Here is an 18866-nt window from a genome sequence, read left to right as displayed (position 1 = left end):
GTGTTCAAACAAAACAGCTCACTACTCCCTCCCGTGCAATTGAAACTTTCCTAAACGCGCATCTCGTTGGTGATTTGCTTGGAACAGCAGTTCTTTGTTTTTATGGTCCAGGCTGAACCAAGTTGTTTTCGTTGCCGTTTTTGGAGTCTGGGCTGTCCACAGAGACCACATTCTTTTACAGTGTATTCGGGGCACAGGCAGCTAGCGGATGGTGAGGTGATGTTTGCTGTATATGACAAAAAATGTTTTAGCTTAGAAACCGCGTAACATCACTTAGAGCACCTTTAATAAAGCACATCATTATTGCACATTTGCACGAAAGTCACGCATTGTTCATATTTCCTACCCTGGAAATCCAGAGTTCTCGCGAGAGCACAATTTAAATTGTGTCTGCAAGAGACTCTGGCAATGAGTAATGATGCACTATACTTTTGCCCCTTGCATCGCGGGGAACCAATCACATCGGTGTATCTGATACAGGCGGGCCAGAGGTGAGCTAAACAAATGACGACAGCGCTGCAACGTTGGAGGTCAGTAAACATTGGTCGTAGTGTTATCTAATTGCGTCGAAGTCCGGAATCATTCAGAGTAAACATTGGTCTAGTGTTATCCAATTGCGTGCAGTGAGATTTTCAAATGCATGCATGGTGCCGCCCCTCGAGTTGGGCCATTACATTGTTCGTGGCCAGACCCTTAATCTTTCTAGATTACCAGGGTCTGGATTTTCTAGGCTACATATTTCCATATCTGCTCAAATTTAGCCCCGTCCACAAAATTTGAGGTCGGGAAGTTCTGAATAGAATTTTGATTACGACTTCGCCATACTATGACCATTTAGTTGCGTGACATTTACATATCTTATGTTTATTTTGTCCCCCCATGCCTGTTTTATTCATCCCGACCAGAAGAGACAAATGAAACATTAGGCACGTTCCACTTTTGCTGCTTAACGGTTTTGTTCAGAGTTGAAAATGCAACGGTACTTAATCAGAAGCTTTCTGTGTGGTACGATGTAAATTATGTTTAGTTCAAAAGTGTTTTAATCATCCCGGCTCTCCCTTACGGGAGGCTAGTAGTGTCTCATTTCCATGGGGTTCCAAGGGGAATATTTTCACCCCTATGTCTTGCCACTTGGTTTCGAGGGACAAGGGCTAGGGGTAGGGGAAGGGGTAAAACAGAGAAATGGGATTAGGCCTAAGCCCAGTATTTACCCCATCTGTAGACTGGATTTGGGAGGTTCTGTTAAAATAACTAAAAAGAATCTTAGACTGAAACAGAACTCAGAACTGCAAATCCATGCAAGACCACACCACGGTCTTATAGGAGGTCTAGAGAATTTCCCCTTGGGGATCAATAAAGTATCTATCTATCTATCTATCTATCTATCTATCTATCTATCTAGAAGACAAAAAAGGCAGAGAGCGGAAGACCTTTGTTTCATTGTTTCAACATATAGCAAAACAAATCAACCCAAACATGCAGGTCGCTATGTCTCTGGATATATCATTTAAACACTAACAGACACAGGTCTCCTATTAAGTGACTCCAAAGTTCACTAACTGGTCTGGCCTCACCCTTAGAAGGAAGTTTGTAGAAAAATCCTGGCTGCCAGCTCTCACTGCTTTCCCCTGGAGGCGCCCAGTCACAGAGCCTGCTGGGGTTTGGGAGGACAGCATGCAGAAATGACCTCCCTGCATGCAGAGATGGCTCTGTAGGGGTGTCCTCTACTCCACACAAGCCTCCCACTTCACTAGGTTTCCTTCAAAGCTGCGAGAGAGGACACGTCCCACAAACACACCTCTGTCGGACGTGTTTACAAACCGACACACACACACACTCACATGCAGTCTTGGAAACACTAAGACTGTTGGAATCCCCCCCAAACACTACCTCATTGTCAGGGTCAATAAGTGGAAATAGTCTATGTTCATATGATATTTGTACGCTTTGGTATAAGTTCATATTCTCTGCAATTAGTGTGTGACAATGGTATGTTTATTCTAGCCTAAGAGGTGATGCTTCGCCACATCATCAGTAAATGATGTCTCTTAAAAGTGACGTGTGAGTGAGCAGGACATCTCATTTCTCATATCTGCCTCTCTTTCCCTCTCTCTTTACACCAAATTTTATGTGTATGATTGACCTGGCATTCTCTGGGGGTATGCCAAGTTTCGTAGAATTTCATCCATGGGGGGGTCTAAAAAAAATTAGGTTATGTGTACATTTAGTGACTGTACACTCATTGACCTGTAGATGGCGGTGCACACATACACATGCACACACACAGGCACCCACATACTATCGGTATTAGAACGGTCGATACATAATTATAAATTCAGTTGGATTAAAAGAAAGCCAAAATAAATATTCATCATCATCATCATGGCTGCATTTCCAGTATTGGCGATAAGTAGTCGTTTGTCCACTAGATGGCGCGTCGTTGCAGTGAGACGTAATTTTGTTGGAAGTTAAAAGTGGGTTGGAAAAACAATGGACACTTCATACAAGGAGTGTAGTTTACCGCAGAGAACGTCTAATAAGGACAGGATGATGTTCACATGAAATGTAATTTCCATTTCTTCTTGAAGCCGAAATAAATCTGAGGATGTTTATCGGACATACTTGGTTTTTACTGCAGGTCCGTTAATCTTATAATATCAATAAGGACCTAGGTAATGTTACCGTTAGCGTTGGTTGAGTGATGGAGGCCAATTTGATTGATTGCATTTGTAGAAAACTATAAATGCGGTTATACCAAGCAAATTGATAGCAGCACTGTAATTGTATCTTTCGACTGTCATTTGTTGCACGTGCTACAAAAATCATTCTGTGCAATGGAAGATTTACCAACGTTACACTGGTCTGATACAGTTTTGCCTAAACATGCGTGAGACTGAGACGCCTGTTTATTTTTTCTTAAGTGCGTGCAGGGTGTGAGAGGGGAATCGATGTGCTTTGATTCCAGCTTGGTAGTTGTAGTCTGTGAAATTAAAAAGCATGTGTGTGTTAAGTATCCAATGACACCTTCATTTCATTATGGCTGGTTTAGCAACACACCTTAAGCTACTGTGTAGTGGGTCCCATTTAGAAGTGGCTACTTCATTCGCGCTTTCCTTGACTCATGGAGCTGCGTGAATATTATTACAACTTTTTCGCCACTATATGGCAGTTTAAGTCCCGCTTTGATACTGTAAGGCGTAAGCCATTGGTTTCCAAAGGAGATTTTATTTGTGTCGCCAGCATAGCCTATTGACAATTTATGTTGTAAATAGGCCTACCTTATAAGCCTACCTGTAGTTTAGGGAAGCTAACAGCTTTCTATTAGGATCTAGTTTGTTAGTTACAGTTTTGTTTTGTCACTCCCTGATTCATTTTTGCATTTAGAATAGCCAGAGCGTGGATATCTCAATCGGAAAATTAAACAATATCGGGTGCCTATGGACTAGGCTGGGTGAACCCAGCCTGATCTGCCCGCTATTTATTTTTTGATTTCTTAAAAGATTGAGCTTGGTCTGGTGAAAGCCAGACTAGCCATGGACCTCAGTTACACAATGCAAGGGAACATGAATCAGCCTTTATTTGCAATTAACAATAACGGACAACAGCTCTTCAACTTTGGCCCGCTAAAATGTGCATAAACAGTCTAGCTTAAAGATTTCATCAAGGCCCATTTGGACATGTCAGTTATTTGCACCACTGGTTAGATGTAAAACAGCATTTCGTTTCAGACTACTGTTACTTAATTTGTGCATTGACAATAAAGTATTACATGAACTAAAGATGACTAAAATCTTATGTAGAAGAAGAAACATTCACAATAAATCCATCCATCCAAAAATGACCTTTGTTTTTGATAGCTGTTGAAAACGGCATGGAACTGACAGAGATGTTTTGTTTATAAATAAATAAATAAATAACATTATGCTGATACCTTTGCTTTTCCCCCAAATACAATGTAGCCTACAGGTGTAAGTGACCTTTCATCAATCCAGTTGCAATGGATGAACTGTGATGAACTGCCCTACTTGTGATTGTTTAGAGATTTTAAAGGTTTTATAACAATGCTACATCTTCTTTGGCTATTCTATCTATTCACCTTTTCAGCACCAGTAGGCTACTTTCTGTGCAGTCAGCACACACACTCAGGCATGCCAAACAAGCATACACAAACGTTTCAAGAGTGGGGGATGGAGTAAAAGATGGAGACAAATTGAAGTGTGATTTATTTTCGCGGAACGGATGTACAGGACTGAGCGGCGGTCATATTTTGTACCGCTATGCGGTACATCTAGTTCTTAATACTCTTATAATGGTACTGTATCTGCACTACAATGGTGCTGTTACCACACTGCACATAGCTGTACATTCTGTCCTGTACATACTTACTACTGTTATATTGTTACTGCTGCTACTACATTGCACATATCTGTATGTTGTTCATACATTGTTCATATTAATCTATTCTGCTCTAAAGTAACTGCTAATACACTGTACATATTTATATCTAAATTATATTACCTTAAACCACCTTCTGTAAACCAACTGCATACCACTGTCTACACTGCACTATATTTCTTGTCCTGCCTATGCACCACCGGTCTATACTTTGTATATCACATTGCACTTTTCTGTTTTTTTTTGCACTTCTGGGTAGACGCAAACTGCATTTTGTTGGCTTTGTACTTGTACTTTGCATAATGACAATAAAGTTGAATCTAATCTAATGTAATCAGTGTTTTTTCCCGATGCATTCTACTGTCAGTGACTGACGCGAGAGAAGCGAGGTTCTGTGTTCCATTTATTCCATTCCATTCAGATATAGCATATAATACTAATTAATTTGGTGTCATCAAGAGGCATAAAATTAAATGGTAGCTTAGTGGATTGTCCATTCATTGTGCGCATCTGCACAAGTGCTGACAAACTGCACCACTCGTGGGTAGGCCAGAAACAACTACTGTATATTTAAAACCACAAATGAAGTGTAGGGGCAGGCATGGCCTACTGGTTAGCGCATTGGACTTGTAACCGGAGGGTTGCTGGTTCAAACCCCGACCAGTAGGCATGGCTGAAGTGCCCTTGAGCAATGCACCTAACCCCTCACTGCTCCCCGAGCGCCACTGTTGTTGCAGGCAGCTCACTACACTAGGATTAGTGTGTGCTTCACCTCACTGTGTGCTGAGTGTGTTTCACTAATTCACGGATTGGGATAAATGCAGAGACCAAATTTCCCTCACGGGTCTCAAAAGAGTATACTTATACTGATTAGGCCTAGCCTACTGTAACTGTTAATTAAACGAGCATAGCAATTTGATAAAAATTTTTTTTTATTATTTTACTCATCTATTTACTCAATGAACGTAGATGGCCTGTTGCACAATGGGGGATGATCTGCATCTCCGTTAACCGAAAGCTAGTTTTCCTAACATCTCCATTGTAAAATATGCCTCCATAGTGTCAAACAGTGAAGTGATAACATTATGCAGGCAGCCAATGTTCACCGGAGTCAGAAAGAAGCAACCAAGACGGGCCCTGCTCGCTCTATTATGTGTTTTTGTCCCTCCCAAACTGCGTTAAAATGGTGTATTTAAAGGTTGTATCAGCGATTGCAGGCCCAAAAAAGGCCCAAACATAAATGATCACATTAATCCAATCGATCCGCTAGCTGCCCGCCCCCATAAGCAGGCCGTCAAAAAACGCGTCTCTGTAGGCAGCCTAGGCAGGGCCGTTTCAAGGAATTTGGGGGCCTAAGCAAAATGGACATGGAGCCCCCCCGCACGCAACGCCAACCACAGCATAGCCATACAGTTTAAATTCACCCACACTTTATATAAATAAAAAATGTTGACAGTGCAAATACTGCTGTTGCATATATACTGTGGATTAGTTTTGAACATTTTGAACATTTGCAAAACCACCATACCATAAAATCCAATGTCAGCTTCTTCCTCATGAATGGAGGATGAAGTTGATGGTGTACCTGGGAAAATAATTGGAAAAAATTAATTTGAAATGACCTGTGAAGTACGTTTGACCATTTCACTGTTAGCATATTGGAAATGGTCATTAACAGCTCAGTGAGAGAAATTCTCACTGTGGAGGTATCCTTAGGAAGAGCCTGAGGGCTGAGAAATGTAAGCAAAGCACCTTGAGGGAGAAAGAAAAGATATGTTAGCATTTCCATATTTTGATATTTAGAAGGGATGCAGCTACTTTCACAACTACCAGTGCTTACTGTAAAAACATCCCAAGCTAATGTTATACATTGACCTAGGCCTACTAGTAGCTTAACATAGCATTTAAGCATTCTGCTGTTTGAGAATTAGACAGACGCACAGTGCTTTAAAGACAGTAAACAGCTGGCGTGCATGAATACTACTAGACATGAATGTTCCAGTCTGCTTTGATGCACGGAATTTATCGTGATGGTTTTCCTAACCCCCATTTGGTAAATAGATTATCATGGTCGAATAGTTAGTATAGCAGAGAAGCTATGCCACTTTCATCAAAACCTATTACAAAGCTATAGCAATGTTATGTCATTAAATACGATAAACAGTAATTCTGGAACAGATCTGCGTCTTCCTTGTCCCGTTAATAAACATAATACAGTATGTAACCATATTCCGTCCGTTCGAAAAAAAAGTTGCGCTAACTGTTCTAGCTTGTTACAAGCAGCATGGGCCGTCAGGCAGGTAGTTAACAAAAACATTTTTTGCTAGGCTAGCCTTCCTGCTGCGACATTACACCATTTGTACAAGACAAGTAGAGCTATTTCATCCAGTGTAATTTATCACTTACCACTATCTTGTTTTTTCTTGTCATCCTCTTCCTTTCTCTTCTTTCTTTTCTGGCTTCCAGAAGCATAACTTCGCTTTATTATGACCATAGACATAACTGCGAAGTTTTATATTTTCCCGGCAGCAGAAGCTCACGAACCTGGCTGGCTGGCTGCTGTCAGCGACTACTGAGAGGGGCCCCCTTGAGGGGGATCCCGGTATTGCCGGTAACAGTGTCGTTGCACTTTACTGCATTGACTATCAAAGGGGCGCTCACAGTTTGTCGTTGCATTTTATTCTTAACCAGTCGTTGTCTTGGGGCCCCAAGCAATTGCTTGGTTTGCTTGCCTTCTAGCGACGGGCCTGAGCCTAGGCTCTGAGATCTGCACACAAAAACACCGCGTCTCTGTAGGCAGCCTAGGCTCTGAGATCTGTACACAAAAACAATTGCTAACAACAAGTGTTGCCAACTACTCAAAGGCAAAATAAAGTGTTCCAACCAATAACCGACGAGACGCGTGCTCAGGAGAGTTTCAATTGCATGGGAGGGAGGGGGCGGGAGTAGCGAGCTAGCTCTCTGTTTTGTTTGAATGTCAACAGAAGTGATGTTACCTCGCCGTCGCTGATACAACCTTTAGGCAACCTTAAGGCAGAATTAAAAAAAAATATCTGTGTCTGTGTGTGTGTCTGTGCGTCTGTATGTGTGCGTGTCTAAATGTAGGTGCCTGTATGCGGAAATGTTGTCTTTCTGCACCTGCTATTCTCACACAAATTGGGTTACACTTTACTGGACAGTATCGACATGACAGACATGAAGAGTGACATGACACTGTCATGAATGTGTCATAAATAAGTCATAAACGTTTATGACATAATGCTTCTGTTATTAAGTGACGTTCGGTTTTTGTCATAACAAGTTAGGGTTAGGATTACCGTTAGGGTTAGGGTTAGAGTTAGAGTTAGGGTTAGGATTAGAGTTAGAGGTTAGGATTGGGGTTAGGGCTAGGGTTCATGTATCATGACAGTGTCATATGTTCATGACAGTGTCATGCCACTCTTATATTGATACTGTCAAGTAAAGTGTTACTCAAAATTATTCCATTTCAAGCACTTTCACCTGTTTGGATTAAGAAATAATGAGGGGAGGGACTTACCACCCTGACACCATGTCACATGACCTTAAAATATCGCGGGAGTCTTAGCCTGCAGACAGATATTAGGATCGACTTGGTCTGGCTTTCTTTTCGTGATCTTCAGAGGCTAGCCGGGAGGAGCTACAACAGAGGGCAGCTCATCCCGGACAGACAGGCTACAGTCTGCCTGACGTGACTCGCGGGAGACATCGGGGAGGCTCTCCGTAGATGGGCTCTGCCTTATTAGACAATTCTCTGCCAGTAAGCATTGCGTCCATCCCAGTATGCATTGTGTTCAACCCAGCATGCATCACATCAAGTCAGATCTGCACAGATCTGCCTCAAGTCGAACACGCAGTGGCCTTCCACGATCTGAAACACGCCCTCATGACGTCATTTCAAAGACGTGATAGGGCCATTTGGGAGGAATGTCCTCTTGACGATTTTGACGGGAGTCTCATGCTGCTTCCTTATGTTGGAATATGTGCAAATGAACAGAAATTGAAGGAATACCTTCTTATATGTGATTTCTGCAACAATGGTACGCTAGCCTACTGAAAACGTTTGCATTTTCTGCTGTTGGCTAAATAGATAGACACACATAGGGAAAAAACTTAATACTGAATTTATGTGCTACAATGCAGGCCTGTATTAACTGTATGACAACAGTGGTTTATTTAAACTACATCATAAGAATTTATTTCGTCAGTCATCAGGCTCATTTTACTGAGTAAGAATGAAAGTTCTGCTGTATTTATTGCAAACAAAATTCTACGATGTCTCCCGCGAGTCACGTCAGGCATACTGTAGCCTGTCTGTCCGGGATGAGCTGCCCTCTGTTGTAGCTCCTCCCGGCTAGCCTCTGAAGATCACATTTACGTAGAAAGCCAGACAAGTCAGACTCAGTCGATCTCAAACAAGCCTAGCTTGTTCGTCTTTATGCAGATCTGTGCAGATCTGACTTGATGTGATGCATGCTGGGTTGAACAAAATGCATACTGGAATGGACTTAATAGGCTTGTTTGAGTTATTTTTTTGATATTTGAGAATATTGTTGTTTATTATTACTATTCTCCTCAATTTTAAATATTATGTTGTTTTGTATTTGTGTGTCGCTTTGGACAAAGGCATCTGCCAAATCCATAACCATAACCATATAAATGCACATGCAAGGCCTTGCATCAAGTGTTGAGAGAGAAGTTTGTTACTGTAAGCTATATCTATTGGGTGATTCTCATGAAGCTGTAGTGAATATGCCCAGGTCATATTTCCCAAGGTCATATTACGCAAGCTTCCACTATAGGGTCTTGAGATGAAAAGGGCAATGTTAGAAAGGTGTTGAAAATTATTATGATTATTTTTTTTTAAATCTTAAGCCTATGTTCTCTTTGTTCTTTGTGTTTCATAATGATGTTTTCCACACTGTTTTTAAGTGTGAGAGCTCATAGACCAGTGGCACATTTTGATTTTGTTATTTGTTATCATGTAGGGTGGCTAATTAGAGTGCATGAAAATGCAATCTACTGTTATCCGATTTCTTCTTAATACAGTGCATGAAAATGCACTGTACTGTTCTTCCTAGGCTTCTTCTTATTCTTCATTCTAACGCGTTTAATGCAGCTTCAACCGTTTAACGTAGAAACTTCATTCAAACTATGTTACGTAGGTAACATATTAAACCTCATCTACCTAGCAAATAATTTAACCTTTTAAACTATCCACCTATTTAACTGTTCGGTCATCCCAACTATATTAAACCTCATCTCTCTAGTTCAGTCATTCCAACTATATTAAACCTCATCTATCTAGCAATTAATTTAACCTTTTAAACTATCCACCTATTTAACTGTTCAGTCATTCTAACTATATTAAACCTCATCTACCTAGTTCAGTCATTCCAACTATATTAAACCTCATCATGTTGGTTGCCAATTAGCACATCATCTGTTTTAACAATATATTTCACACCATATGTTTTGCATTTTCATGCACTGGTAATTCCCTGGAATTGCGTTTTCTAGTTATTCTTCTTCTAGCGCTTTTTCTGCGTTTAATGTGGCTTCAACCGTTTAATGTAGAAACTTCATTCAAACTGCGTTACGTAGGTCTTTAGGACAGGTGTGGAATGTATTTTTCATATTTGTAACTTTTATACTTTTTGAACTATTAATTAAAAACTAATAAAATTTTCCCCATAGATTTAACATTGGCGATTATGGCATCTCAATAGGGCACTTAGAATCCTATGCCAAGTGTTCCGGCCAGAGCCATATGGTTCCGGCCACCTCCAGCAACTGTCAGGCTTTAAGCATACAATCTGGCTCTCTTAAGACTACAGATCCTGTTCAACTGTTTCCTCTGCCCACAACTGTTTCAAAATAAAAGTCTCCACTACAATAATTCCCTATTAAATAATTTAACCATTTAAACTATCCAACTATTTAACTGTTCAACTATTCCAACTGTCAGTTATCATCAACTATGCCTCTAGCCTACTATATTAAACCACCACCTACCTAGCAACCAATTTAGCAACCATTGAAATTAAGCATCTATGTCAGTTTTCATTGCAACCAAGATGATTATACTAGCAAACCACTGTAGTAACTCCTTTATTTCTGATAGTAGCCACCATGGACACCCTAGCAACAACCTAGCAACGACTTCAAGTACCCTAGCAACAGCCTAGCAACCACATTCCATTAAAACCTAGCAACCAACATCATTAACCTAGCAACCAGCATAGCAACCACCATAACTACTCTAGCAACAGTCAGTTGTCATCAACTTTGACTCCAGTCAACTGTTTCCTCTCCCCACAACTGTTTCAAAATAAAAGTCCTCACTACAATAATTCCCTATGAAATATTTGAACCATTTAAACTATCCAACTATTTAACTGTTCAGCCAATCCAACTGTCGTCATCAGCTATGACTCCCGCCAATTGTGTCCTCTGCCCACAGCTGTTTGGCAGCCTGGGCTTTTCAGTCAACTAGTGTGATCAACTCCAAATCTACATTCAACTTTTAAACTGTCTACTTTTAAACTATCAACTTTTATTAAGCTGTGCAACCACCATGTCAGCAGAATGTGTTACATTTTTATGTGTGATGCCTGGAATGGGGAATGTGTTACATTTTTATGTGTCAGGATGTAGATGGTGCAGGAAAACAAGTTTGGGAACCGCTGCCATATAGGAATAAGTCCCTATAAGAGTTCAAGGTTCCACAGTATTTATTTGTTTATTTTACTTTAACTTTTTTTTTCTATTATGACCAAATGTCTTTTTTAAAATATTTTTTTTATCTTAAATCTCTTGAAATGTAACTCCTGGTTCAGGCAGGTTTTCAAATCTTTCATGAGCCTTCAACTGCATATAAACCAGTTGTGTCCGACATACTAGAATTGTGTATGTTCTTTTGCCTAAGCTTTTGTTAAATTGCTCCTTTTACATAAATAATCAGCCTTGAAGGTGGGAATGGTTGAATTTTAAGAGGCTGTAGTGTGCAAGCCTTCTGTAAGTGTAGAGTTGTGGCCACCAGGTGGCGACAAAGACCCAGCCCCAATTCAGCTTAACCCAACCAAGAGTAGGCCTAACTTATCAGGACATTTCCAAGACGAGTTAACTGGATCACCCCATACGTCTTGGAAATGTCCTGAGCAGAAGTTAGTAGAGAGCTCAGGGCTTTGAGGGTGTCATTGCCAGCAACTTTGGGATATGGTTTCAGATCATATATCCGATCAGAAGCTTTGGAATTGGGCTGCTCGCACTTTGTAAAACACAAGGTATGCCTATTTGAGAGAAATGAGGATAGAGAGGTTAAGTGTAGTAGCATGATATTTGTCATTTAATCAGAGATGAATAAACATAAAGAGAATGTTAAATAAATGCACATGAAATGGAAAAGTAAAATAGATCTAAGGGAAAAAAACAAATGTCACTACACAGTACTCCTATGCACTGCAGCAGTTGAGTCTGTTGCAGGAAATGTAGGGTTACTGGCCTGATTTCACAGAATTATTGGACAGATACAATGTTAAAGGAAAAATCCAGCTGATTTTTACATGGATCTTGATCGCTATGTCGCTGAACTGGAAGTACCTGCAGCTAATAGCCAGTACTCCCATTGAGCTACAATGCTAGGTCTGGGGGTACCATCTAAACGTGCCTTTATGCCTCTTAACAGACTCAAAATGTAAATAAACGGTCTGTAGGCTACAACATGAACTCAGTGCTTATGTGACAAAACAATGCATTTTCTACTTGTTAGCTGTGAAGAAACCATTTGAATTCAAGGTTTGTAGTCTTTCACATACTGTAGGCTACCTCATTTCCATCAGTCAGCTACTCCAGTTCGGTAGCATCGATTTTGATCATTATCTTTCCTATGGACAGTAGGCCTACATGGCAATGTCTAGCGATCAAAATCCATGTAAAAATTGACCGGATTTCTCCTTTAATTAGCAAAAATGCACTTCTACCAATATCCAGCAGGAGTTGGTATACTCAACTCAATCATGTTGCAAATATGAATCTGGTTTTCACTGTTCACCACCAAAAATTTTAGGCAACTTTTCTTTGGGACTTTTCCTCTTTTTATTCTCCTTGATCGTCTGACAACAATGGCTCCAGAAGTTCAAATGGCTGTTGCATTCTTCTGTATAATAACCAAGTGTAAAAGGCTCTACAACGCTGTCAAATAGAGAGAGAAACCAACAAAGAGAAGTTTGTTTTTTTAACTACAGCTTCCACAATTTAATGTCACATGTAGACTAATAATATTCAGAAACTCATCCATATTCAGTCAAGTCAAGTCAAGTTTATTTGTATAGGCTAGCACATTTCATACACAGAGGTCATTCAATGTGTCTAAACAGTAATAACAAATAAAAGCATAAAAGGGTAGTAGTGAAAGAATAGTTTAAAAGGCACAAGGTAAAATCATTTAAAAATAAAGAATAATTAAAAAGACTAAATAAAAGACACAAGGTAGAATAATAACAAAGCAGATTCAGAATTTGTAACTCAGTTCAGTTAGCAGAAAACATCTGAGAACAGTTTTAGTTTGGTCTTATGTCTAGATTTAAAACTGGTTGGTTCCAGAGCTGAGCCGCATAACAGCTAAAAGCTTCTTCACCATGTTTAGTTCTAACAGCAGGTTTTACTAACAGGTTTTTCTCCTGAGTCCTGAGAGGTCTTGAGGGTGTGTAGGCCTACTGCTGAAGCATGTCTGATAGGTATTTAGGTCCTGCTCCATTTAGTGATTTAAGCAGTAGTGCTTTAAAGGCAATTCTATGACTTACTGGAAGCCAGTGCAGGTGGTCAGTTCTTTTAGTTTTTGTGAGAACCCTAGCTGCTGCATTTTGTATCACCTGAAGCTGTTTGATAGTCTTTTTAGCAAGGCCTGTGAACAGTCCATTGCAGTAATCAACCCTGCTGGAGATAAATGCACGAATGAGTTTTTCTAAATCATCTTTTGACATCAGCCCTCTAAGTTTGGCAATATTTTTGAGTGGCTGTTGTGGCTGTTGAAATTTAGATCACTGTCAATTAATACACCAAGATTTTAACAGTATCCTTTGCTTTCAACCCTTTTGTGTCAAGGAGAGTGGCAACCCTAAGTCTTTCCTCCTTTTTACCAAATATAATTACTTCAGTTTTTTCTTTGTTCAGCTGAAGAAAATTTTGAGACATCCAGGTGTTGATTTCTTCTATACACTGACACAGAGATTCAAGGGGACCTAGTTATTGAAAACCTTAATGAGAGCTGTTTCAGTGCTGTGATTTGCCTGAAAACCAGACTGAAAGTAATCAAAATACCCATTTGATGTTAAAGGCGGTGTCATACAAGACTGAACCATTAAAGTGATTTTCTTTTTGAATGTAATCAATAAAATGCAATGCATTCTGTGCCATTTTCTGTGAATATATAGTTTAACAGTCAAATTATTCTGAGGGAAAGATGCTGGTATTGCAACAGCTGATCAAATTGCACCCTATAACAGTTCATGAATCAATGTGTTGATTGGCTGAAATTATTTATTATATAGGCTCTGTTGTTTCACTGGAGTTTTCTTGAGTGCACACTAAACAGACAGCAAGAGATCAAGCATTTGGCCACTTCAGCTCATATCTCAAATGCTCAACTATTCAAATGAAATGAGAACAAAGCCCACACAGATTCAGTATACAACAAAAAGCAACAACACAACAAATACTGATAACTAAAATAGAAACCTTGGGTTTTTGTAAGATCATTTGAATTAACTTAATTCAACTTAACACAATCATAGCTGAAATAGCAGTCCACTTCAAGGATATATCTTGGTTTTTATTTGTTTTCTGGGGGTGGTCAGCAGATGTAGGTCACAGATAAGAGGAAATGGTGTTTTCCTTCTCTGAGTTATGAGATGCACTCGTCTGCCTGTGCAGAAACAGTGACAACAGGGAAAAGCAGAATTAACATGACTTGCATGGTTACAATCAATTGTGTTTTTATATGAAAACAAAACTAAGTGTGAAATGTTTTCAGTGTGTTTTTAGAAGAGATTGAAATTGCAGGTGTATTATTTAAGTTTGTATTTTCTTTCAATTGTAGGCTGTAGGCCTACTATAGTGGTAACAGCATAGCAAGATACGACAAGATCTATCACTGGTTATGGTCATTGTGATTTAGACTATTTTCAAGTGAAGGATTATGTGATCAAAATCAGAATATGCTGAAAGAGAGATCTTCATTAAAGAACTATCCAAGGTGCTGAATCAAACAATTTTTAATGTTTTGACTTTTTGCTAAATATTCTGCCAACAAATATGAAAGGATGCATCTTTGTGTTAACTGAGTGGCACACAAACAAGAAGTGTCTTTTTAATGTGTCTTCATTTCAAGGGTGTTAAGACATCACGTCACGTCAGATCCACGTCAGCTTCATGAAGAACGTCATAGCCTAGTCACTGGCAAGTCCTACGTATACTGTAAGTGTAGCTTCAACAGCAACATGACTGCACCTGCAACGGAAATCCTAGCCTTTGCAAGACGTTGACTGACGCCATAAATTATGTGGATTTAAAGGTCCGCCTCCTTTTTTGTCCGAAAGCAAAACAGTTGCCTCATTTGCAGAGTACCATTGGGGACGTCCATGTGTAGCCTATGCTGTGATCTAATTCAGCAAGCCTCACAACACATCTTGGCAGACTGCGGAACCTATGCACGGCCTATTGCTTTTTGGTTGATGGAGATCTCAGGAATGAGACGCACATTAATAAAGTAGGCTAAACCAGATTATTATTTTTTCTTCTGTTGATACTAGTAGACTGGCAGGTGGGTTTTTGAGACGAATGAAAGCAACCGTATCTTATAGGCTAAGCTAAAAAGGAAATGTGATTTGACTCGTTGCATTGTTTTTGGAATAATCGCTAGCATATGTTCAAGTCGGGAGACGCAGAGCGTAATGCAAGAAATCGCGGCCAGATGAAGGACAGAGACTTCATGCCTAATATGGAGCGGGGGAAACCCGCGACATACACTGGGGACAAAAAGGCAAAAATGGCTGCGAAGACAAATAAAAAGTGGGTAAGACTGGCTACTGTCTTTGCGTATGTACTATCTGTTTCTCTTGCTGCGATAATTCTGGCCATATACTACAGTCTTATATGGAAGCCAACATCTGGCTTAGCACCATCATCAGGAGGAACAGATGCTCCGACTCCGACTATCGCTGTAACCATTGGGGTTGTCACCACTGGCATGACCATCGTCAGTGCTCCTCAAGAAAATCAGAACAAAACCGATAGCACATTACACGACTATTTTTGGACATCAGAGCGCGCGGGTGCCCCTTCGGAAGCGCCACCCCACAGGGAATCTACTTACGGAGGTCCGACCACCACACCAGAGGACACATTTCTAGAAACGCATAGTAATAGTGGAGCTGATGCGCGACATCCAACGACAGACAGAACACCCTCAGCAACAAAATCGGTCCATGCAGACATAGTTGAACGGCCGACGGAAAGCGCCACCAGCAAGCTAAACTCTGAGACGCACGTCACAGATAACACGCAGAACAAAAATATCTCGCTCTTGGATGTTTACTCCGATCTAACAACTGGGATTGAGGAGGGTATAATTGACGGTTCTGGGATGGAGGACCACTCTCTCTCGGAATTTATTGTCTTGAATGCGCCAGAGTCGGAGGACTCAACGTCACCTACTGCAGGTTCACAAGAACCCCGGGTCAGTGTCTCTTCGCAAACTGAAGTCAGGTACACCCGTGGTCATCTCTTCTCCACAGATACACAATTTGACATGACATTCTCAGAAGGCTCCGCTTACAATCCATCCGACCTTCATGATGCAGACTATGCATCATCTGCTAAAACCTCTCAACCTGCAGAGAATGATAAAACTTCTCCCACGCATAGCATCAGCACCAGGACGGTTGCGGCCAGTGATGATGACGAGAATTAAGTGCGTGGTAAAGTGTCTGCCGTCTCTCTACAGTAGGCCTATCGGTGATTAAAGAGACGCTGAAGAATCTCCATAATGCATTGACTGCATTATGGAGATTTGAGGCGAGACATCTGTGGATACCTAATTCGCAAAATAAGAACGAACTGTTTCAAACGGAAAAAAGATAAAGCCATGCTTGACCTCAAATAAGGTCGTGAAATGATCACATATTTGGTCATATGTTTGTGCTGTAGCAAGAGGTTGCGTGGAAAAAAAAAACCTTACTGTCCCACTCAGGTATGTGTAGGTATAACTGTAAATAGTGGAAAAGGAGCATAGGATAGCTGTTTGCTTTAGAGAACTCAGCACCCCCTGGCTTAGGCCTATGCCGACGTTTTAGCCAAATTATGTAGCATCGTTTTTATGACACAATGTGCAATTCATAGGAAGAGATGGAAATAAGTGAGTTTTAATAAGACATGTTCATTCTATACCTAGCATAAGCATAAGCTCTGGCTTCAGCAATATTAATGTCATACAAGTTTCTTCAGAGCAAACCATCATCCAAATATCACGGTTGTAGTTGATGATTATGTAGCTTCGCTGTTTTAAGTATGTAATTTTGAGCAATGTTCTTAATAAAGACAAATTAGGAATACAACTAGGTCATGTTTATTTGCATTAGGTTGATTACAACACATCTGACAACACTAGAAAAAATTCTAATGACACCAGTCCAAGGAAAATGTCCTGCGTAGTTTTCGGTTCATTTCATTACACCACTCTTTTGAAATGAACGCGTTCTGAATTTTACATTTGGATCAATTTGTTATCTATTTGCAGAACATGGATAGACCTTAAGATATACATGAATGACCAATATACAGTTTGTATACATTTTCATAGATGAACTAGTAAGGCATGATGAATCTTCTAGGCTCCTGCCATGCTCCAATTTGAGAACTGTGAGTTCAGAGTTTCTTTGTTTATTCTTCAGTTCTCATGGAATTGGCAGAAAACAACAAACAACAACAAAAACAACAAAGGACATATTACACGTTTTGTTTTATAAAAACTCTGCCCTGCTCACTGGCCTAATAGTGGTCAGTGAGCAGGGCAGTCACTGTGAGTCCCTGGAGAGTTCCCATGCTCCATGGCAGCGGCCACAGTGGGTAAGGTGGCCCAGCTTTTATCAGGGCGCCTTGGGACACAAATCTCAGATATTCAGTGGCCCATCTTGTCCTTTTACTCTGGAGAGATCACTCAGGCACATGGAATGGGACAGAGGGAAACTCTGATAGCCTAATCCCTGCCTCTAATAGCTTGTGAAAGCCTGAGAGCATTTACTGATCTGAATGTGTGTGTGAAATATCCAGCCCCTTACCAGCTCAACATGTACTCTTTTTTTTTAAGAGTGATGTGTTTTCTAGTGAACCTTAGTAGACACCATACACCACAGGTATTAGGCTGTACCTCTGTGCTGACATGTCATGGATTGTTTTGCAGACCTGCCGTGCTGCAGACCTGTGACCTGCATTGATGTCTCAGAGTGCTTTAATGAACATTTGATGACAGAGATAGTACGGCATAGTCCTTACTGTGAAATGTGATTCAAATACATACATATGAGTCAATTGTACGGGAGTTTTTACATAGCATTTGCCACAGAACATGACAAGAAATACAGTACAAATAAAGATGAAACTGAAGGAATCAGGCGATCAGTGCGGTCTCATTTATTACTTTGAATGTTGAGACACACAGACAATCTTACTTTTTGAGGAAGTATATCACAACATGGTGATGGGCAGAGGCAATTGTGGGTCATGACCTGTAAATATGTTGCTACTATGATCATAAACCATATCATCTCCCTATGGTTTAAAACTGCTTTTCAGACCAGGCCGAGACTTGCATATATCAGACATCCCACTTAAGATGGGCAGAGTGCAGGGAGGAGGGAGGGGATTCATTTAATCAGCAGGGAGCTCTCTTGAGAGACTCTCTTAATTAACACGCTCTACTGCAGTTCTCCTGTCCTGTAAGTCTGAATGCGTCTGCTGCCAGTTACCAATTCACTGTGAATGTGCAGATTAATTAATATCCCAATAACGAGAAGTGTCTTCCCTGTTCTTTTTCATGTGCATACGAAAGGCTGTATCAGAACAACTGCACTTATACACCTGTCATTTAATAGCACATCGAATACGGTCCTTTCCATAAAGCCAACTATAGGAACGGCACTAGACGTTTTTCTGAATGGATGTCACATCTAAATTGGACATATTCTGTCTTTATATCTAAATGTTCTTTGTGATATACAGAAAGGATGTTCCTATGAAAGCTATTTGAGCTGCTGCATTTATCAAACAGCAACAGACTAGATCAATGTGAAAGCCACAAAAAAGATTTTAGTTTTTTCAGTATTAATTAATTTGTTTCCAGTCTTTGCACTATGAGACTGATTAGCAATTCAGTTCAGTTACAACAACATGAATCA

General features: G+C 40.3%; 1 protein-coding gene across 1 annotated transcript; it reads left to right on the top strand.

Annotated features, from left to right (window-relative positions):
- Nucleotides 1-14871: 14871 nt before the first annotated feature.
- zgc:153157 (uncharacterized protein LOC751674 homolog) lies at nt 14872-18079 on the top strand. Its single transcript, XM_048249759.1, has one exon. It carries the CDS (start codon nt 15338-15340, stop codon nt 16382-16384), a length of 1047 nt encoding a protein of 348 aa, XP_048105716.1. The 5' UTR covers nt 14872-15337; the 3' UTR covers nt 16385-18079.
- Nucleotides 18080-18866: the final 787 nt, after the last annotated feature.

Source organism: Alosa alosa, chromosome 8 (genome assembly GCF_017589495.1).
Source record: "Alosa alosa isolate M-15738 ecotype Scorff River chromosome 8, AALO_Geno_1.1, whole genome shotgun sequence".
In the NCBI taxonomy this organism is placed as follows: domain Eukaryota; kingdom Metazoa; phylum Chordata; class Actinopteri; order Clupeiformes; family Clupeidae; genus Alosa; species Alosa alosa.
Note: the sequence above shows the minus strand (reverse complement) of the source record. Positions and strands in the feature narration are given on the sequence as shown.